This window comes from Scomber japonicus, chromosome 16, assembly GCF_027409825.1.
Source record: "Scomber japonicus isolate fScoJap1 chromosome 16, fScoJap1.pri, whole genome shotgun sequence".
NCBI lineage: Eukaryota > Metazoa > Chordata > Actinopteri > Scombriformes > Scombridae > Scomber > Scomber japonicus.
Genome location: NC_070593.1, coordinates 6,777,414 through 6,800,039, shown reverse-complemented (window position 1 = coordinate 6,800,039; position 22,626 = coordinate 6,777,414). Strand labels below are relative to the sequence as shown.

The following is a 22,626-nucleotide window of genomic DNA, read 5'->3' as shown; positions in this document are numbered from 1 at the left end:
GGAAGTTCGGGAGGGATAGAGGGCGGGAGAATGGATTTGAACATAAACAAAGATCGTCTATTGAACAGAAGAAAAAGATCGTCTATAAACTGATTCTCACTAGTAATTAAAAAAGAAGAAAACAGAACAGGAGCAAAGATGTAAGAACTAGAGCTGTGAAGATTAATTGATATTGACGACTATTTAAATTTATTGTTTAATGTTTCATCATTTTATGCTTGATTATTGCTTTTATTGTGTTTTTGTGTATGTTATTCTGTTAATATTGTATTGTGCAAAGGCCCTTGTAACTTCGGTTTTGAAAGGTGCTATAGAAATAAAGTTTAGTACATAACAGAAATCACTAATTTCAATTCAGCTGTGCAATATACATATAACATACACATTTTCTTTCACTTTAATCTGTAAAATAACAATATCATCTGTGGTAAATTACCACACAATACCAATATTACTCATGTAAATAATGTTAGGATTATTTTATTATTCATTTATTATTCTTCGTACTTATTATTTATTGTTCTTATTCTTTTTCTTATTTCTGCTCTTCTATTTTACTGTGCACTTGCTGCCGTAATAATGCAAATTTCCCCATTTTTGTGGGACTAATAAAGGAATATCTTATCTTTGTGCCATACATCACATGATCTTGTGCACTATTATTCTGTGCAATATGCTACACTTTGAAGCACTTTGAAGCACTTTTTGTGATTTTGTGTTGTCGTGTATGTTTTGTTTTTCTGTGCTTATGATGTATTGTTGTATATGGGACTGGGACTTTTAGCCCATGACAAATTTCCTTTGGGATAATAAAGTTCATCTAATCTAATTATCTTATGTCAATATTTTGCACTGTCTTACAAATTTGTAAATTTGCATATTAAAAAAAGTGTATCAGCTGCTACATTATTTCCATTTTTTGTGTATCCAGGGTTACATGAGGAAAAGTCCACCTACAAGAAAAGTAAGTATATGTATAGGGTTGTTTTGTTATAGCTGTAAATGTAAAAGAAAGAGTCAAATTTGAACCTGAAGAGCATTTAAGGACTAACTCACACTCCAGCCCAGTAGGTGGAGGTAAATGCATCTGTGTAACCTATAATAAGAATAATAATAATAAAAAAAACTCAATAAAAGAGGAAGAAGAATGAGCAGCAGCAACAGCAGAAGAAGAAGAAGAAGGAAACACAGCGGCAGTACAAAGCTCATGGTTGGAAAGGAAAGAAGGAAGTAAAACGTCGCATTGGACTCTAAAAAAAAAAATCAATCTTCTACCCAGATCCAGAGCAGACATTGTTAAACACACAGACACGGGACAGCAGGAGCAGGAGCAGAAAAAGGAAATACATTATCACCATGCCGAGAAAGAAAGAAATAGTGCCAGGTAAGCTTTAAAACAAGTGGATTCATTGTTGTATTATCTGCTTCCTTAGCTTCTTACTTGCTAAGTTTCACATACTGAGAGTTTGACCCACATTATTAATCAAATGTTTTAGCTTCGTGGCTAAAAGGAGCTAACGTGGTGACGTTTACCGTAATACCCCCTCCCTTCCCTTCCTCTGCAGACTTGTTTACCGTAATACCCCCTCCTCCCCTCTGCAGACTTTGAACATTACTTTATGGTATTATTGCACTCATATTTTTTTTCAATAGCATCTTTGTTTCTTTCCCAGTGAATACAGTCTCTACTGTAGCCACAGTCTCTACACAAGCCAAAGTGCATGGAGCTCCTCGCAGATTTAAAGAAAACTCGAGGATAATGCGCGCACACGTGAGTATGATTCAGGTTAAAAAGGAGACGCACACTTTTTGTGTTATTGTTGTGTCAAAACGGGTTTTTCCGGTTTATACTTATGCTGCTGATAACAGGACAGCAGTTTCATAACACATTAAGTAACTGTATTCATGAGCTGCCCAATACATATCAGCTGGAGGCATCATCATCATCATCTATTATTCAAATAAAGAGACATATAAGTTAAAATCTCACTCACACACAAGTCAATCATACATACACACTACCTACATAAATGTATTGCGCATTGTAAGAATAAATAAGAATATTGCACTTCATATCACAGGATTGTCAATATTCTTATTTATTCTTACAATGTACAACTTAACTTGCCTTTTTAAATAAATGCAGTACAAGCAGCATCTGGCTGTATAAGTACTGTGTATTAGAGCCTGATCAATACTGGATTTTAGGTTGTAGGTACCATTATTAAGGAGTAAAAGAAAGTTGTTAAATGTAGTTATTGTGACATGTATGTAATGAAGGGTGACATTTCACAGTTTGACAATAAACCTTATTGTATAAAAGGAAATCAATGCACTGAAACGGAAAACTTAACTGTGAATATAATCACTATAAATAAACTATAAATAACTAAATAACAAAAAAACATGTACATATATATTTAACTTGAATTAAGAAAAAGGATCAAACATATATTAAATTCTGCTCACATCATTTAAAAACTATCAGAACATATTGGACAACATATTCAGTGATACTGTGTGTGTATGTTTGACTTTTGTGTCTGTGTGTGAGATTTTAGCTTAAATTTACATTTTTCTTTTTTCTCACAGATTTTTTTTAGAGACTATGGTCTTTCACCTCAGTCTGACCCTGTAAGGTTATCCAGGGACACGCTCCCCTCCCCCGAAGGAAATGTTGTACATTTTTAAGTCAAATGCACTCTAAGAGCAAAATGAAGAGGTTATATTCATATAAAATTTTGCTTTGTGGGTGTGACTCAGCAAAAAGGTCACACCCACAAAGCATGGGAAAGAAATGTTAACAAACCATAAAAAAAGACTAATAGTCAGAAACAAAGAAAGCAGAAGTGATAATCAAAGTTCAACTAGTTTAATTACTCAGGAACTTTATAAAATATGTAAATAATAACTAAACCAGTGGTCTGCAACCTTTACTATCATGAGAGGCATTTTTTAAATTCACAGTGGTGATTACTGTTTCAGGGCATTTCAAATCATTTTATACAATAATTATAATAAGCTATGAATTAAAAAAAAAAAACACACACACACAAAACACCAAAAAACATGTATATATTAAACTTGAATTAAGAAAAAGGATCAAATATACATGTATAACTTTTAAAATAATGCCAATACTGATAATATCTTTCATAGGACCATATGTCAGGCTCTAATCTTATACTGTGTGTGTGTGTGTGTGTGTGTGTGTGTGTGTGTTTTATATATAATATTTTATTAGTTTTTTGTCTTTTAAATCAACTAATTGTTATTAACTATATTCTTAAAAACAGAATCGAGGGTGACATCTACGATATCAATATATATTATATATTATGGACCCCAGGAAGAGTAGCTGTTGCCTGGGTAACAGCTAATGGGGATCCAAATAAACTAAAAACTAAATATATTAACTATATTAACTGCAGATGAATACCAAAACATAATGCAAGAAGAAAACACATGATATCAGTAACTAGTTCATACTTTTAATGGTTTTATTTTAACTTTCTGATCTTTTCTTCTTTTCAGGAATCGATGGTGGATATAATAAATGGACGTCATTCTACGAGCTCTTTCCTGGATGTCTTTACCTCTGGCTTATTAGGTAAGGCATTTTTACTAAAAAAATCTTTTATTTTGAAAGGATGAAACCTGAAGATGAAGCACAACTCAGTATTATTTGATTTAAAAACATTGAAACACAGTAGCTTAATTAACCACTTCTCACTCTTGACTGTATAAATACATAAAGTCGACATGTTTGATTCCTCGGGTGATGAATGTCAGACAGATTAATGACATGTTAAAACAAATGTAGTCACTGAATCCCTCTGTGGAGCCTTTGTCTTCTGTAAATACCTGTTACGCCTGCAGCTCAGGTCAGGAAATCTGGAGCAGGAGAGATCATGGAGGTGATAAACCCATATCCTCAAATTACTGTATGCACCTCCAAGCAGCGCTGATTTACCCCTCTAGCTGGCAAGTCTTTGGTTGTGGGCTGTTGAGGAATCTGCTGGTCTAGTGCAAGGTTTCACTTACAGGTTTATAAAAAAAAAAAGGGAACAGCTAAAGTAACATACTGAAGTCGTAAGATTTATATTCTGTTATGTGACTATTACATTTCGTCAACTCTAGCTTTTCACTGGTTTGGGTTGTCCTTGCTTTTAGGAGCTACGATGGGAGTTAAAATATCTGGATCAGTGAGAAATAAGGTTTGGCAAGATCAGCTATTTAAATATATCTTTAAAAAAATGCCTTAAAAGCAGCTTCAGGTTTGTTAAAATGTACATTTAGTATTTTTTATTGGTTTCATGTCATTTTGAAATTATGTTTGCACCATTTTTTTAGCCAAAAGAATGCTCCTGAAAATGTCAAATGGTGTAACCACAACATTTTATCCCCATACAGTGTATTTAAGTGGGCTTCAATACATAATTACTTAATTTTAAAGACTGAAATTTCATGATTCCCCAGATTAAATGTAATATTTAGAACAGGGAAGGAAGGAAGGAAGGAAGGAAGGGAGGGAGGGAGGGAGGGAGGAAGGAAGGAAATAAGGAAGGAAGGAAGGAAAGAGGAAGGAGGGAAGAAAGGTAGGAAAGACAGATGGAAGGAAGGAAGGAAATATGGAAATATGAAGGGAAGGAAGGAAAGACAGGAAAAAGGAAGGAGGGAAGAAAGGTAGGAAAGACAGATGGAAGAAAAGAACACAGGAAGGAAAGCGGGCTGGACTGAACCCCTCGGCGGGCTGGTTCTGGCCCCGGGCCGCATGTTTGACACCCCTGATTTAGAAGAATAGTATTCCATTACCTTTATTTAATATAAAAGTTATAATGTAAGATCAGCCAAACTAGTTGATATGGTGTTTTATTGAGAAAGTTTTTATGGTTACACCACTTAGACAGTTTTGCCATAATCCTCTAATATATTCTCCCAAAATGGATTAAAAGCAGAACTTTTAAACCACATGGACATAAAAACCACATTTCTGATTTCTACATGAGTGTTTAGAGAATCCCCTTCTTTGTGTTTGCTTGTGTAACCATCGATGGCGTCCTGTTTAATGTTGCCTCCCTTTCTTTCTGTTTTTTTAAGACTCGTTTCCAAGACATTATGAGAGAAGCCTTTTTTAATGGAAGTCTTTAGCAGTAGTACATTTTCTCATGAACACAATCAAAACAGTGCAAAGCAAAGAGGAAGTGGGATGGGATGTGATTCACTTCCAGATTAAAACAAAAGCTCTGCCTCTTTACATGCAACTAACAGATTCGTACATTTCAGATCCTCGAAAAGATGAATTAAATGAGAATAACAATAAATTAATGGAAGTTATTTTGTGTCTTGCAGGTTTAGATCTTTTTAGAGGCCTCGACGAAGAGCTGGAGCATGATCTCGTTTATACCGATGACGAAGATGACAGCGATCAGTTTTATCCGCCGATTGCTGGTGACAAGGTTTTAGAGCCTCATCCTCGAATTAAACAGCTGACTGATGCGGTATTACGCTTTTGTGTCACGATGTTAGATGTTAAATGTTAAACACTCACAAGTTCACTGTTTCGCCCACATTATGTCATGTTTCCGTTGTTTTGGGGATCATGACTCCGTTTCATAGGACTGCACAGAAAAATAAGTAGTTTACCTGTTTGGAGGTGTGCTGCTAAATTTTTCAAAATAAAAGTCTCCTGTTATTTGGTGATTTAACCCTTTACATACTGTTCATATTCTGACTCGTAATTAGTCTCTACACTAATTTACGTTAATAAATTCTCTTATTTATAGAAAACAGACATTAACAATCACTATTTTATGGTCTAGGTGGACATTTTATAGAATATGAAGAATACAACAACATGATTGAATACAGGCCAAATTTGAATAGTTGTGTATTATTTAAAAATGTGTAACGGCTGCATAGAAATTTTAAGAAAAGATGGATTTTATTTCCATTTTTGTATATTTGGCGTCACATTTTGAAAAGTCCAGCTAAAATATATGAACAGTATGTAAGAGTTAAAAACTTTTAAATTTGAAGCAGTAAAGCAGAGCATGTTGGGTTTGCATCAGTGGTAATTTTATGATATGTAAAGTTAACTAATCGGAACAGAGTGGGCTCATTGGGACGAGCCGAGGGCCTTAAAGAGAGAGGAGCTAAAATGTACCGTAAAGAGACAGAGGCTGAACTGATAAACAGCTACTCTAATGGAGCCCAAAAATAAACATTTAGAGATTAAAATTAGCATAATAGGGCCTCTTTAATAATTCATATTTATCCTCAATACCTAATCAAATGTGTGAGTTTCTTAAGTATTGGTTTACACACTGATTCCTTTTTTTTTTTCTTTCTTTTTTTAGGAAGCTGACAAACAAACAGAAGAGGAACGACGAAGGGACAAAACTGAGAGGAACAAGCGTAAGAAAATGGTTAGTGTTGACATTTATTATAATTTATATGTAATATTGAACCACTCCATTCATAAAAAGGGGGGGGGGGGCACTGGTTGGTGTGTTTTTTAATTGTATGGAGCTCATAACACTTTTTTTTTTTTTTTTTTTTTCTTTCTATCAACAGCGTAAAAAAGAGAAGAAACGCGAGAAAAAGGAGAATGCAGTTAAAGACATTATACCTGTAAGTCTTGTTTTTACTAATATTTCTAATAATGAATCATCTTGAACTAACATCCAGCAGGCAGCAAGACTTTTTAAACATCATTATTTGTAATATGATTTTTATAATTTCAGGAGGAAGAACAAAACAAGTCGGACTCCTCAGGAAATCAAGAAGAAAACCGTATAATTGAAAGTAACGCAGAAGCAAATGAATCTCCGGACAATTATGACTCTGATGATGTATGCGAGATCTTTGGATGGGGCGAGAGCATGCCTCCATACACGGGGACAAATAAAGAAGGAAGAGTTGAGAAGACGAATAAAGAAGGAAGAGTTGAGAAGACGAATAAAGAAGGAAGAGTTGAGAAGATGAATAAAGAAGAAGAAGAAGAAGAAGATGGGGAGCAAAAGGTTGGTGGAGGATTTTATATTTCTGTTTGAGTCACGTTGTTCATGTCGTCCTCCCGGGTCAAATTCACCCCGTCTGTTTTTACCCCTCCTTCCTTTCTTTCTTTCTTTCTTTCTTTCTTTCTGTCCTTCTTTACTCTTTTCCTTTCTCCCTCCCTTCCACCTTTCTTCCTTCCTTCCTCCCTTTCTTCCTTCCCTCCTTCCTTCCTTCCTTCCTCCCTCCCTTCTTTCCTTTCCTTTCCTTTCCTTTCCTTTCCTTCCTTCCTTCCTTCCTTCTTTCCTTTCCTTCCTTCTCTCTTTCTTTCCTCCCCCCTACCTTCTTTACTCTGTCCTTCTTTCCTTCCTTCCTCCCTTTTCCTTCTCTCTTTCTTTCCTCCCCCCCTACCTTCTTTACTCTGTCCTTCCTTCCTCCCTTCCTCTTTTCCTTTCTCCCTCACTCCCTTCTTTCCCCCTCCCTCCCTTCCTTCCTTCCTTCCTTCCTTCTTCCTCCTTCCTCCTTTCCTTCCTCCCTCCCTTCCTCCTTTCATTCCTTCCTTCCTTCCTTTCCTTCCTCCTTCCTCCTTTCCTCCCTTGACTGGAGGACAACAGGAGGGTTAATGAAATGAGGAACTTGAATTTAATATATGTGACCTAATCTTTGCAACACTCTGCTGTATTTGCTTTTCAAACTTTGAACAATGTGACTTTCTGCTTGAAAAGAGAGTTTGTTAAATAGCTTTGGAAAATATTTTGAAGTGAAGCCAGAAAAATGGTTCAGTCCTGGTTTCACAACATGATGCTGGAAGCAGCTGTGGACAACTGCTGAGTTATATAAAAACATTTTCGGCACTGGGCACATATTTGCTGTTTGCTAACTGCTGTTTCTTTCTGGAATAATTGAGACGAACATACCCACACATTTTATATTGTTCAATGATGACATCATCGCTTTAGTTTAACGCTACATATGAAGAGAGGTCTGTTGGTGGGCTTAACTGCTGCAGAGAAATTGTTAGTAAGGAGATGAAAACCGCTTCACAGGCTCAGTATATATCAGTGGAGGATATCATTTTACGAGGTACTAACTTTAGAAGCCTCTGGTGCTCGAGCACAAAGAGCAAAGATGGAAAAAACATACAAATTCAAATCAGAGTGCAGCTCAGAAAGCCTGAATGTTTGCAGGGCCTGAGTTACATTTTCTGGTAATTCTCATTTCAACCAACTTTAAGTAATTTCCTTTTTGCTCTAAATAGATTTAGCACATTTATGATTTATTATTATTATTATTATTATTATTTTTATTTTAATTTTTATGTATTTTATTATTATTATTTTTTTAATTTATTTATTTTTTTAAATTTTATTTATTTGTATTTATTTATTTTGTATTATTTTATTTTATTATTTATTTTATTTTATTGGTGAGCTATGGTTTGTGGCTACAGACTATCAACACATGCACACAATCATATGTGCATTTTTATTTTATTGACTTTATTATTTATGCTTGTTGTAAGTGTAATGTCGGGTTGCCTTGTTTTGCACGTGTAGCCTCGATTTGGAAAATGAAATTTAAAAAAAGAACACAAAAAAAACATTATAGGGACACTTTTATTAAATCGGGTTAGTAGAGAGAGACACTGTAAAGCTACCAGACTTGATTTGAACCAGTGACGCTGCATGTCATAGTCCATAAGTCCTATTTTATTAGCATCAGTTCATGTCACAGTATTTGCTGAATCACATATTGCTGCCTGTTCATCATCATTTTGAGAATGACTTGACAATTCTCATCAGAGTAGTTTGTGGATGATTATCTTATAAAACCAACCACTCCCTGTCTCGTTATTCTCAACAGGATTTGAATTTAAATAATGCTTCTAATGCTGAATCGGCGCCTAAGGAAACACATAAGCAGACGCCAGTGACGAAGACAAAAGAAGAAAAAACAGAATTACCAGAGGTTCAGAAGCCCAAAGAGGAAAAACCAAAAGTCCAAAAGAAAAAGGAAGAGAAACAGGAAACCATTAAAGAGGTTAAAGAGGTTAAAGAGGTGAGATTACTTTGACCCTTACATACTGTTCATATTCTGATCATTCACAGTATCCCCTTATAATTAGTCTCTATACATGATATCCATGAATACCTCATCAGCCATTCATAAATTGATGATTAAAGAAGCTTTTATGGAGCAGAGAGAGTTTATTCTTTAGTTTTTGCACTTTTTATTAATAGAGAAACATTTTCAATCACATGATATAAAGATCCAAGTTTACACTGAAGAACATACGCTCTCAGTGAATGACATTGAAGGAAGGGAGGAATGGAGGAAGGACTGGAGGAAAGGAAGGAAGGGAGGAATGGAGGAAGGAAGGGAGCGGGGTGGAAGGAAGGAAAGGAGGGAAGGAAGGAAGAAGGGAGGAAAGGAGGAAGGAAGGGAGGAATGGAGGGAGAGAGGAAGAAGGAAGGAAAGGAGGGAGGAATGGAGGGAGAGAGGAAGAAGGAAGGAAAGGAGGCAGGAAGGAGGGAAGAAGGAAAGGAGGGAGGGAGGAATTAATTGAATTGTGCTTTATTTTGTAATAAATGAGTCAAACACTCAAACAGAAATGTGTATCAGCTGCAGAAAAACATGTTTTTTTTTCTTCTTCTCTCAAATGTTAAAATGAGTCAAATTACACCTTTAACAGTTTGTAAAGGTTAAAATACAATCTGTTATTTTAAGTTATAAAAACTAGGGTTGAAATTTCAGGATTCATTTATCACATTATATTTGTCTCTGTATATTTCTCTGTGTGAATGTTCCTGTCATTTATGTGATCAAATAATTACTGGTTGATTTAAATTATAACTTTTTGTTTGATATAAAGTCCCACATGTTATATTCAGAGCTCAGCAGGTTTCACAGACTAATAAAATAACTCATTTGAACAGAAAACAGTGGATGTCACCGCAGAAGAATATGCAAAGAAAAGTAGAGAGCTGGCAGGTAAGTGTTTTTTCCTTTTCTTTTTCTTTTCTTTTACCCTCACCATCTTTTCATGATGTACAAAAAAAAAAGGTGAAAGTACTGAAGCTTCTGTCCTCCATCTTCCTTCCAGGTATTGGAAATCGTTTGGCCGCCTCGGGACAGTACCGGCCGGCTGTGAAATGCTTTACCGACGCCATTAAATACAACCCAACAGAATTTAAGTAAGAGCCTGAACTAAACTTGAGACTCGAGCGTTACATTAAAGCACCCGGCAGCACTGATGACTATTAATGTTTTCTCTGCTGTGGTTTTTTTTAGATTATTTGGAAATCGGTCCCTCTGCTATGAAAGGATGCAGCAGTACGAGAACGCTCTGAGGGATGCTGACCTGGCACTCTCCATGTCGCCAAACTGGGTGAAAGGCTTATTTAGGAAAGGGAAAGCTCTCTGCGGGCTCAAGGTAAATCACTACTTCTGTATCTCTGTTAACTCTTCTTATACTCTGCTTCTCTCTTCTTATGTTGCATCCGGTGTGACATTTAAAAAAAGACACTTTATTTCTGTCCTAGTCCTACCTTTTTTTTTTTAATTATTTGTTTATTTTTTCCCCACTTTTTTTATTGGGTTTTGCAGATGAGTACAATTGTATTAAAACATATACGAAGAGTAAAGTAGTCATTTTTTCTTATGGAAAAAACACATATGCATACCCGAATAAGTCACAGAACTAACACAGCCATAATAAAATAAAATAAAATAAAAATAAAAATAAAAATAAATAAAATAAATAATTAAAAAAATAAATAAAAATTAAAAAAAGGGTAGGACTAAGACAAAAATAGACATTTGAAAAAGAAAATAGACCAGAAAAAAAAGGAAAAACACAGGCACATCAGTCAGGTAATAGTATTTAATTATTCATTTATTTATTTATTTTTTATGGCTGTTTTAGTTCTGTGAGTTGTTTTGGTATGCAGCAATACTTTAATGACCACTTTTGTTTTCGGTTGTTTATTTGTTTGTTTTTTCTATAAGAAAAAATGACTACTTTACTCTTTGTATATGTTTTAATACAACTGTACTCATCTGCAAAACCCAAAAGAAAAAAAAGGCACTTAAAACTTTAAAATGTGTGAGATTGTTAGGAAATATTGAAATGAAATGTAACTTTAAAGAACAATATTAAAGGTTAAAGTATTTTTATAAATAAGTGTAAGATTTAAAATTTCATTACTTATTGCCTTTTTAATTCCTCTTTCACTTCTTCTTCTTCTGCAGAAATACTACGAGGCCTCGCTGGTCTATAAGGAAGTGCTGAACCTGGACAGTACGAGCCAGGAAGCCTCGCAGGAGCTGAAACGAGCACAGACGTTACACCTCATGGTAAGAAGAGCTCTTAAATAACTGGGGGTTGGAACAAAAGGGGGGAGGGGAGAGAGGGAGAGGGGGGGGGGGGGGGATTAGCGATAGTGAAAACATGACAGTTGCTAACCACAGAGGCTGAGTAGAAAACGTTCAACGCTCACAGCTGGTATGAAACCTGCTGGTGCTGACTTGTTATCAGATCTAAATGAAAGCATAGAGGTAACATTTGATTTCAGGTGTTTTTATAGTGCGATGTCAAAAAAAACTGATTCCCTTTTTAACTTGAACTTCATACACATTAGTTTCAGATTGTGCTTCATGCTGAGTTCATTTCATTTCAAAATGATCGTAAAAATGAGATTCTGATTTTGTAAATAGTTTTCAAGTCATAATCTTGACTAGGAAACTCAGATTATTATAAAAGCTCCGATATCTGACTTTACATTTCATACTAAGGAGTTGTCTGTTTATCTGTTCAAGCAGATTAAACCCACACTGACACACAGATATGGTGTTTTATTTTTAACCCTCACTCCACCGACTCTGAGTTGACAGATGACGTTCCTATGTAACACTTAATTTATAAACACGGGAATCTTTTGCATCCCTTCCATCCATTCATCCCAAAAAGATCTGAACACAGTAATACAGTTTTAGGTGCTCGGAGGCCTCTGAGATATTTTGTCATGTCACAGTCACAGCAGGAAAAGCTCTAGCTGATTTACATTTAGCTTCAGTTTCAGACTCCCGGTTTCATCCTGGTCCTATTTACACCTCCGCCTGGGTTTAACATGTGATCTGTATCTGGGTTTATAGCCTAAAATATGTTGCAATCAGCTCTCAATGTGCAAATGAGCTCGTCACACGTCAAGGAAACTGCTGACACGAAAGGGACGTCATTCATTTCCACATCACTCTCTTGTGATTGAATATGTCGAGCTGCTCCGGCTAGTTGTAGTTTTTGCAGGACTTGCTTTAGCCGGCAAGAAGAGGCAGAGCGAGGTCACCTTTCAACTTACTTACTTACGTATTGTTTTCTCCAAATGTGGTCTGGTTGGTCTAATCACATTGCTTCCTGAGTAGGGTTGCAAAGGGGTGGAACATTTCCGGTAAATTTCCATGAGAAGTTAAGATGGGGAATTTTGGAAATATTCTAAATTGGAAACTTTCCATGGGAATTTATGGGAATTAAATGGGAATTTATGGGAATTGAGGGTAATTCAGTGGAAAGGTATCATATTTAAGCAAAATTAATTGTTTAGTTGTAAGCAAAATAATACAATTAAAACAGATACAATAGATATTCAACTGTACTGCATGATGTCTGGTTGTTTTAGTCAGGATTATGCTAAAATATTATTTTACACAACTATATTTAAGTTCCCTAATAAGAACATACCTTCAGTTTAGTAAATTCCCGGTTTATATCCTGTCAGCTCACGAAGGTTATCTTGTCTTTTTTAGGAAATGGGCTTCTCCTGGGCGCAGAGCTCTGAGGCCTTGAAGACTCACGCCACGCTAGAGGACGCTGTGGAAACGCTGTCTGGCACTGAGACTGGTCGGGCTATTCGAAGTAAAGACGACTCAACGTTTCTCAAAGTTATGAACTATTTTTCAGTGACGTGTGTGTGTGTGTGTGTGTGTGTGTGTGTGTTTTGGAGCCTCATACCATTTGTTGTCTGTTTCCAGTGGCCGCCGCCAGCAGAGAGAAGATGGAGCAGTTGATGGCGCAACAGGAAGAAGGCACCGAGGAGGAGGGAGAGTGGATCGTCTACGCACCACAACCAAACCGTCCCAGAGCGCAGCAGATGAACAGTTTGGACCAAAGCAGGTCGAAATCTGAGTCGCCGACCCCTCTATCAAAGAACGCTCCCAAACCGTAAGTTGTATTTTTACTAGGATGATTCATTTCCATTTAATCAATACAAATGGTTTCTGTTGTACGTAATGTTCAGTTATACTTTATTTAGATGAATGAAACTAACTAGGAGGCTTTTTTGGGGGGGATTTTTTTTTTGTATGCAAGTAATGATTTTACATGTGATCTCAGATTTTCAGTTCTAAAATTGCAGCACTTATTGAATTTACTGTTAAATACCAGACTGGATGTTTGTGCATGGTTTTGATTGGGGCTGCAAACTAAGGAATATTTTCATTATTGATTAATCTGCCAACTCTTTTAATATTTTTTTTTTCTATAAATTGTCAAAAATTGGTTATAATTTTCCAGAGTAAAATGTCTTGTTTGTCTAAATAATCCAATAAACAAGAATATTAATGTATAACTATGCAACACAAAAAACCCCATTTTAAAATCTCACATAAGAAGCTGAAATAAGAAGTTGAGATATTTGCTTAAAACATTACTAAAACAATTATTTGATTATCAAAATAGTTTTCTGGTTTATTTATGAATTAATTAATTGTTGCAGCTCTAATTTTGGTGTTTTAATCAGAACAGAATTTTAGACTAATTGATATTTTTTTTTAACTCTCTTTTTTTCTCTATAAAGGGAGCTGTTCCCCATTTGGGTTGGATCCTTGGCACCTGCCGTCACCTACGCGACGCTGCACGAGCTCTTCAGCAGGTGAAGTACCGCAGTAGTCTGACCTCCTTCACCTCCTCTCAGCCTGCTCTCATTCAGCACTTCATCAAAATCAGATGTTCTCCAGCAAATAAAGGATAGAAAGAATTTTTAAAAAGGGGGCAATCTTAAGAGTATAGAATTAAACATCAAAGCAGAAAAAGAAAAACCACATTTTAAGGTATCTAACAGCTTTGATTTCTTTTGAGTTCATCAAATATTTAAGATAAACACACACACAGAAGATTGATGCCGTGTTCTCGGGATTCAACCATCAGAAGGTTGTTAAGTGTGTCAACTTGAGTGTACTACTGCATAAATTATTACTGTTGAATAGGTGTGTGTTTTTATGTGTATTTGCTCTTACTGACTCCAGGCTGTAACACATATCACCCTGCAGGGATATTAAACATTTAGTTTCTTCATCTCTATGCACATATACTTACTACTTACACACTCTCTCACTTTATCTCTCTTAGAGCCGGGACGGTCTACAGCATTAAGATGCTGCTGGAGCACCAGTGTGCCTTCGTCAACTACACCAAGAAAGAAGACTGCGACACAGCAATCAAGTGTATTAATGTATGTGTCCGTTATATTTTTTATAGGTATTTAGCTGAGGTTGCATTTCTGGAATTACTGGAATATAACTATTTAGTGTCATGTCATATCTAGATTGTACACACACTGCTTTCTGCTCCCACACTGTTTCATATTTCTATGATTTCGATTTATGTGGTGGAAACGTTTCACAGTAACAGGACGTGAAACAGCAGGGGAGTTTTTTTTTGGATGTGCGTAGTTTTTACTTTTTGTGCCATGTCCTTGTTGTAAACAGTAATCAACATTCAGGGAGTGGCATGAGCTGGTTGAAAGGCATGTAGCCCAGTCACTGTCAACAGTAAAGTGTTAATTATACTGCACATATCTTCAGCTGGAGCCACAGTTACAGGCAGCACAAGTAGAGCGGTTTAAAATATTCCTTTTTTAAAGAAATGAAAGTTAGAAAGAAATAAGTGAGAAAGTAGTTCAGAGGTTTTTTTTTTCCACTAATAAGTCAGAGTAGTCATTGTCACATCCACAAAACCTTAGTAGGAGAGATGCTGGATACAAAAATCATTAAAATAGTTGCCCTTTGTATGTTTTTTACAGCATGGTTGATTTCTAAGTAGAGCAGGAAGTTGGAAAATAATCAGAAACCTATTTTAATTGTTCATTACTAAAGAAATGACTAAATACTGCAGCTGTTTTCCAGTCTTACAATAGCAGTAGTTAACCGGGAACCAACATGGGACCAGTTTCAGTCAGAAGTTTAACCCTCCTGTTGTCCTCGAGTCAAGGAAGGAAGAAGGAAGGAAAGAAGGAAAGGAGGAGGGAGGAAAGGAGGGAGGGAGGGAGGGAGGGAAGGAAGGGAGGAAAGGAAAGAAGGGAGGAAAGGAAGGAAAGAAGGAAGGCAGGAAAGAAGGAGTGAGGAAGGAAGGAAGGGAAGGAAGGAAGGAAGGGAGGAAAGAAGGAAGGAAGGGAGGAAAGAAGGAACAGTTTTAACAGACGGGGTCAGTTTGACCCAGGAGGACGACAAATAACAGTTTCAGATTAGTTCTTCTTTTATCCACGGAGTACAAAAAAGTGACATAAATTTACAAAAGTGGCTAATATGTTTCCTGTTTCCTTTTCAGGGAATGGTGGTAGAGGGCGCTCCTCTGTCAGTGCGATACCCCAATAAAATCCCCGTTGGACTGGGAATGTCCAAATGGGCTGCCACCGAACCCTCCACCTCCTCACGCCCTACGTAAGAACATGCTTCATTTTTCTCCTCTGAAATCATCATTCATTTAATATTTAGCACATATTGGATCAGCTTTCCATCATAAAAGAGCAGATAGATGTTGACAGGAAGTAGCTCAGCAGATATAAACCGCAAACACTGATTTGAGAGCCTTCGTAGGTAATTAGAGCTCTAAGTGTTCGGTCTGTGTTGTTGCACAATGTCACAAACAGGTTAGGCCTGAGACAACAGCCTGATTTGATGTAACTAAGCAATCAGCTGGCACACCTGCTGTTTATTAACTTTTGCCACCTCCACCAGCTCATAATGAAAGGTTTAAAGTGAAACTGGCAGCTGGAAAAGAACTGCTTAACAACTGCCACCATCCCTTTCCTCTAATAGCTGGTTACACATTTTAATTTAGAGACATTTTACTCATATCTTCAAGTGTAAAATGGTTAAAAACCCTAGAAAAGAGGAAAAGAGAGAGAGGAAAACTATCCAGAGTCACCTCAGCCAGCCTCTCTGACTCATCGTGTTTTATTGTAGTTTCACTGAATCACAGCGGATGTGTAATGTGTGTCTAGGATTTAAGTGGTAGTTAATTTTGAACTCAAATGACCTGCAGAAGACAACAACACTCTCCTTGGTTCCTCTTAAAAACCTGCTAAAAAAAACACAAGTCTAACTTCAACAAAACATAGAAAGAATTAGTGTTACATTTCCTGTTCATGCTAGGCAGTTTGCTGGTTTGTTGCCATCATTTTGAGCCACAAAGTAACCCTGTCTTTTACTGCTGATGGATATACGGATGGAAATGTATCTTTTTAAAACACTGAATCCCCTTTTTTTGTTTTAGCGTTTACAAGAAGGAGTGCTTCTTCTGGAGGACCACGGGCTGCACGAGGCACGACTGCACCTACAGACACATCCCAGAGCACAAGAATATCGACAAGGATAAATTCACCAATAAACTGACGACAAATCACATGTAGAGAAACAGGAAAGAAAAAATAATAACGTGATGAATAATAAGCATGCAGCAATTCCTCTGAAATTTGATGCAGTGGTGGCGCCAAAACCAGACGGCTTCTCATTCAACTTTTGGTTTCTGTGATGCTTCTCGTTACGGTTCTGTTTGCAGTAGAGTAACGCTGTTTGGATTTCACATTTCGTGTCATGTTTGGACATTTTGTGCACCATAATGGCTCACCACTTATATAAATCCAAAGGTCACACAAGATTACATCATAGTCTACTATATTATTGATTTAATGTGCCTTTTTATACAGTGGACACCTTAAATGTGCTTTTGTGATCTAATCTGTTTTAAAGATTGTGTTAAAACACTTAATCTTTTAAATTGTTGCATTGCATCATTTTAAATTGATTCAACAGATTTTTTTTCTGTTTTTTTTTTTTTTTTTTTTTTCTCAGTCACCACTAGGTGGCAGCAGTGTATGTTTTCCCCCTTTTCTTCAGGGCAGTTTCTGCTTTTATTTTAAAGGCTGTGATTCATTAGTAGTTAAGCCAAAGGCACTTTTAACGTGCTGTGTTTAATTTTTGAGTTTGTGCTCTGAAATCAGGTTGCTAGGAAGTGTTAAAGGTGTGGAGGGGGGGAGGGGGTGTGTTAAAGGTGTGGAGGGACTAATGGTTCAGTTTAATACTTATGTAAATATTTAAAATTTTGTCAAGTCCCGGTCTGTTGGAGAATGTGTTAAAGTTTATTCTTGTTTGGACACAAACGGTCATGCAGTAAGTGCCTTTTAGTAGCACTGTGGTATCTTTTATTTCACACACCCGGATGAGGCTTTAAGCTTCAACTTTGTTTCATAACTGTAACATCATAAACGTTAATATATATACAGTGCATGACCAAAGAGTTTGTGTAGGAGGAACATTATAAATGAGCGTTGATATGACTCACTACAAAGAATAATAAAGTCAGCCCTGATGATGAGCAGAAAAAGGCTAAAGCTTGATCTGTGAGTAGGATTACCGAGGCCTTGAGCGTGCATCTCGGTGTAATTTGAGATATCACTCGAAGGTCAGAGGAAGCCGTGACTTGAAGATGAGAGACCCAGCGGTTTTTGGGCTGTCCCGCCACATAAACACCAGATTAATCTTGTTGCAGCTGTGTATCCTGTTGCATTGTCCTTGAACGAGACACTGACGCCTGTTAAAGAAGATCCTCCTTTCTTTCTTTTTTTTTTTTTTCCGAGTATAAGTTAAATGCCTGAAAGTAACTATTGTCCCTGAGATTTTATCTAAAGCGAGGTTCTTCTAAGCCTAAAATGCCTCCCTTCAATCTACCAGACTGTCTCCTCTCTGTTAATGTGGGTGGGATTTGTGTTAGATCCCTCTTTTGCTGATTTCCAGCTGGTTTGTTATTCGAATCAAGGTCACATTTGCGACTCCTGTTATGCAATATTTGGGGTGTGAATTACTAAACCTTCCCTAAGAGCTGAATAATTACCGAAAAACGAAGTTGGAGTGGTAAAAAAAAAAAAGGCATTTAAGCTGTGAAAAGTGCTTAGTTTTGAATTTACAGGCAGAGCAGCTGTACTAGTGGGCATTAATTGGCTGATGGTGGCATACCTCACAAAGCCCTTCTGATCTGTGTGAGATTTCAGCGCATGAAAGGCCTGTAATACTAATACCATGAACTCTGTTTGAACCCATATAGGCAGCACTGGGACATGCAGTTGATACATGACTAACTCGTAGAATGGGCCCATATTTAATCTTATTGGTCCGCTCGGCTTTGCGTTACTAGAATCTTGTTCAAATGCAGATAAAGGCTGATAAGAGGTTAGGGTTCACACACCGGCAGGAATCAACATCTCGCCACTCCAGGCTGAGGACAAAGCAAAGCCAATCCCTTACTTAACTAAAGCAAACAGCAGGAAGATTAAGTGCATCTTGTTAAAAGGCTGCAAAGCTTTTAACAGATTTCTATTTTTTTTTCTCACCCCCCTTCCCTCCCAACAAGAAGAAAACAAGAAAAAAAAACATAGTAACAGAAACTCAACCAGCAGAAATCTCACATTGTTCTCTCTCTCACACTTTTAAATGTGCATCTATGCAGCAAAAATCCTCCTCTGAAGCCACTGAAGAGAAGTTTTCAGTTGAAGTAATTGAATGCGGTGCTTTTAGCGAGGGATACATAATGTAATTTTTATTCTAATTCTGTGGTTTCTCTCCACTGGTAAATAAACTATTGATGTGACATGAGGGAGTAGCTGACTCACGCTGTATATCAACAGACTGATTTGCTTCTCAGGAAGCTAGAATAAATGCTCCACTGCAGCTTTGCAGCTGCTCAGCTTACAGGCTCCGCTCTGAGTTCATAACCCTCCCGGTAGGGCTGCTGCTGTTTGCTTGGCCTCTTGTAAAGAATGACACTTCAAACATGTCCGTGTGTATATTTTGGAGCAACACACTTCAGTTTTCTTCCTGAGTTTTCTTAGATTGGGGAAACAACATATCGAGTATCTTCACTTCTAAATGTCAAGATTTTTGTTCTTGAGAAATGTTTCTACCACAAATTCAATCTAGAAGTTTTAAAAAATGTGGATCATTTTTGCATCAAACTAAGTGTGATAACCGACATTAACAAGATGTTTTGATGGCAGACTCGCACAATAGAGTGGGGGGAAGCGTTTGGTTAACTGCAGCCTCTTCCCAACGCTTGCTGGATCCCTTTGTTGCACTGTGAAATGAATACAGTAATTGTCACAATGAGGAATTGACCTTCGCGTTAATCTAGACAGAGGCCCCCTTAACAAGTTAAAATAGCGCAAACCCAATTAGGGAATTGATTGTGTGCTTTCATTTTCCTCATTTGCATCAGGATCATATAGAGAAGATAAATTAATGTCTAGTCTTTTGTTCACACTGTCATGCCTGGATGTGGAGTATCTATGGCTAAGAAATGGGCAAGAGGAAAAGGTCTTTTGTGTATTCTTAATGGACACATCTCTAATAATCCGATGCAGGCCTTAAACAGAGACCTACAGAAGATTAAAATGTCCCTTTTCACATAATACTGCTGTACAGATGCACACGTTTTTATGTTGAGATAGTCTTGTGGATGATTCAGAGGACAATATCAGTGCTTTGACAACCATTTAGTGGAGATGTACTCTATTTCCAGCCATAATCAAATGTATATTAAAGGTGAATTCATTTCACTGTGGTAAGAAACTGAACTTGTACAGACTTAAGTGGTTGCCTGGAAAGAAGGAAACACATCTAAAACATCACAGACAATCTTTAAGAGTGATATTAAGATTAAAATCATTATAAATTAAAACCTGTTAACCACTGTTATGATCTGTATTTCCTGCCTTCTGCACATAAAGTGTGTCCAGTTAAACTGTTTGAATCCATAATGTACATTTCTGTTTGTTTTTCATTTGAATAAATGATTCAGATGTGGATGTTATGGTGTGTATATGCTGGTGGTGATGTTCACACAGAGGCTGCAGGTTGTCAGGGAGGATAACGGCATCGACTCCCTTTTGTTGTCTTCCCTGATAAATGGCAGTTTAAAGGTTGAATCTCGCATCTCTTTCATCTCCTTCAGACGTGCACAGGCACAAATCTGGAGAGTTGTCACTTTATTTTGGTGTCTGTCACCTTGATCGATTGAGAAATAGCCAATATGGGAGCGCAGCGTCATTAACATGATTACAGGCTTGTAAACAAAAAAGGGCCTTTGGGTTTTCAAGGCACTGTTGCACACAAAACCGTGATGTAAAGCTGGGCATACCTCAACTTGTTTCCTTCAAGTCTTTACATGACCCTAATGGGGGGCGGGGGGGGGGGAGAAATATGGGGCTGTCCTGTGTGCCCTGCGATCATTAAAACGTCCTGTCAGGTTGTATTTCATCCAACTATCGACATAAATATCTGTAGGTAACATGTTCAAGGGCATGAAAAATTCACAGCCTGTAAATCCTCTTATTGTTGCCTCAAGGAGTTTGACTTCCAATAATTGATGCCTATTTCCACACATCACCAATCTTCATTCCTGCAGAGCTCCTAATGCCCAATCCCACATGGACTCCTGGGGGCCTCTCTTTCACGCGTTGCCCAATGACCGTCTTCCGCTTTCTGTCATTCATTTTCCAGAAACCATAGGTTAACCTCTCTACAACACTGGCCAAAATAATGTCACCATTAATCTACCGGTTATTCCTCGGACTGTGATTTATAACAGGAGACATCTGTAATAAAAACTTTGCCCTGCAGGCTTTACCAAATTGTGTGCTTCCTGTACAAATGAAACCTGCTTCCTTTTAATACAGATAATGTAAACCTGCATGTCAACCCCTCAAGTCTATTATAAAGGACTGTTGTTTAAATGAATGGGTAAGGAAATATAACTCACTGCTTGATTCCTTGTCACTCAGTTAAAATTTATCTCCACTACTTAACCAGTTTGCGCCACTCCGAGCTTTATTGTTCAAACACCTTGTGCACGAGAGACAAGGCAAACAAGGGTGGTTTGCTGTGTAATGTTTACCACCCATTAAAGCAGCACTGAGGAGGCTGTTTATCTCTCTTCTGGTTATAGAGGCTTGTGTAGAAACCAGGATGTCTGGGACGATTTAAGACTTCCTCCCTCCCCGTTCGCCTGCCTGCTTGCTTTGCTTCTACTTCCCCCCCTCTCCTGTTTGAAAATGCTGCAGAGGATCCATCTATTCCTCCCGTTGTAATGAACCTCCCTAGGGGCCCGGGCGCACCATGTGAAGACGCCTTAGTACCAGAGCGATTCATTACCTCGGAAATGTGAGCTTTTGTTCCGTTTTCAGCAGAGCCCCATTAATCTTAGGCTGCCTCCTGGCATGCAGGCCAGGTACTGCTTAGGTAATTACAGTTAATCATCATTCAGACGTGCACATGGACCACGGGCTCCTCTGTGGCTTGCATGCAGGGACACATCTACACCCTTTTACACTGTTTTCACATGTTTACCCCCCCCCCCCCCTCCTCTTCAACTGCAACTCTGTGCCCCAGTTGCACCATAAAGCGGCCTTATTTTTCCTTCTTTTTTTTTTTGTCCTGGAAACCGAACCACAAGAGTTCAGGTAATTGTGTCCGTTATGATTTGGCTCAAGTTGTGCAGCAGAAGCAGCAGCCCCCCCCCACCACCACCATCAATCCACTCCCTCTGCACAAAGAAGTAAACATCACAACCCCCCCCCCCCCCCCCACCCCTCCCTCCCTCCTCAAGCTCCCTCCAAATATTTACACCATCCAACTGTCACCGTGGCACATTTTTTACTGGAGCCTACTGTTCACCTGCCGTTTATGATTGTGATTAATGGACGGATTATAAGAAGGATGATTTTCAGGAGTAACAAGCAGAAAGAGACCATCTGTATCGAGGCTTCCCGTGGCAGAGGGACACGCCGAGATGGATAACTTCATCACCAAGGTTCCCACTGGCACCGAAAAAAAAAAGAAAAAAAACCTGGAGAGCTGTCGTAGTTGAAATGCTTATATTTAGACAAGAAGCTTAATATCTCACTGGTCAATGAGAAAACACACTGATATATATCTCATCAACTATTGCCCTAACACTCATGATTTATGATTTTTATAGATCCTATTTCTAACTTCAGTAAAGCATTAAAGCTCAGCTGCTGGAAAATTTAGCTTAAAGTGTAAAAAAAAAAACCCAAACTGCATTATTACATAATTTCATGGGAGATTCAAAGATTAGTTCCACTCTAAAAAACAATAAAGCGCTGAAGTTTATCATTCAGTATCTCTAACATATTCAGTTATGCATTAAAAAAAGGAATATAGGAATATAGTTTCCCATTAATTATAGAGAATGTGGCGACCTACCACAGTTAAATTGACATAAAATGAATGAAAATGTTCTTTTTCCCTTCAAGTCAGCTCATTTTTGTAGTTTGCTAGCTGATA

General features: G+C 37.5%; 1 protein-coding gene across 3 annotated transcripts; it reads left to right on the top strand.

Annotated features, from left to right (window-relative positions):
* The first annotated feature begins 1,079 nt into the window (after positions 1-1,079).
* Positions 1,080-17,653, top strand: LOC128375041 (stress-induced-phosphoprotein 1-like). 3 transcript variants are annotated; one of them, XM_053335271.1, is made up of 18 exons: positions 1,080-1,384; positions 1,674-1,771; positions 3,535-3,610; positions 5,353-5,459; positions 6,360-6,428; positions 6,577-6,633; positions 6,747-7,025; positions 8,860-9,054; positions 9,933-9,987; positions 10,100-10,190; positions 10,288-10,429; positions 11,248-11,352; positions 12,799-12,907; positions 13,024-13,213; positions 13,848-13,922; positions 14,399-14,501; positions 15,596-15,708; positions 16,544-17,653. In XM_053335271.1, exons 1-18 carry the CDS (start codon positions 1,357-1,359, stop codon positions 16,677-16,679), a joined length of 2,028 nt encoding a protein of 675 aa, XP_053191246.1. In that variant the 5' UTR covers positions 1,080-1,356; the 3' UTR covers positions 16,680-17,653. The 3 variants fall into 3 exon arrangements, with proteins under 3 accessions (XP_053191246.1, XP_053191245.1, XP_053191244.1); XM_053335270.1 differs by having other exon boundaries at positions 5,353-5,501; positions 8,860-9,045; XM_053335269.1 differs by having other exon boundaries at positions 5,353-5,501.
* The last annotated feature ends 4,973 nt before the right edge of the window (positions 17,654-22,626 follow it).

Excerpts from the sequence above, each read along its gene's own strand:
- LOC128375041 (XM_053335269.1), top strand. The coding sequence starts at position 1,357 with ATGCCGAGAAAGAAAGAAATAGTGCCAG. Across the intron at positions 1,772-3,534 it reads CGAGGATAATGCGCGCACAC|GAATCGATGGTGGATATAAT; the intron begins GTGAGTATGATT and ends TCTTCTTTTCAG. Across the intron at positions 12,908-13,023 it reads GACTGGTCGGGCTATTCGAA|TGGCCGCCGCCAGCAGAGAG; the intron begins GTAAAGACGACT and ends GTCTGTTTCCAG.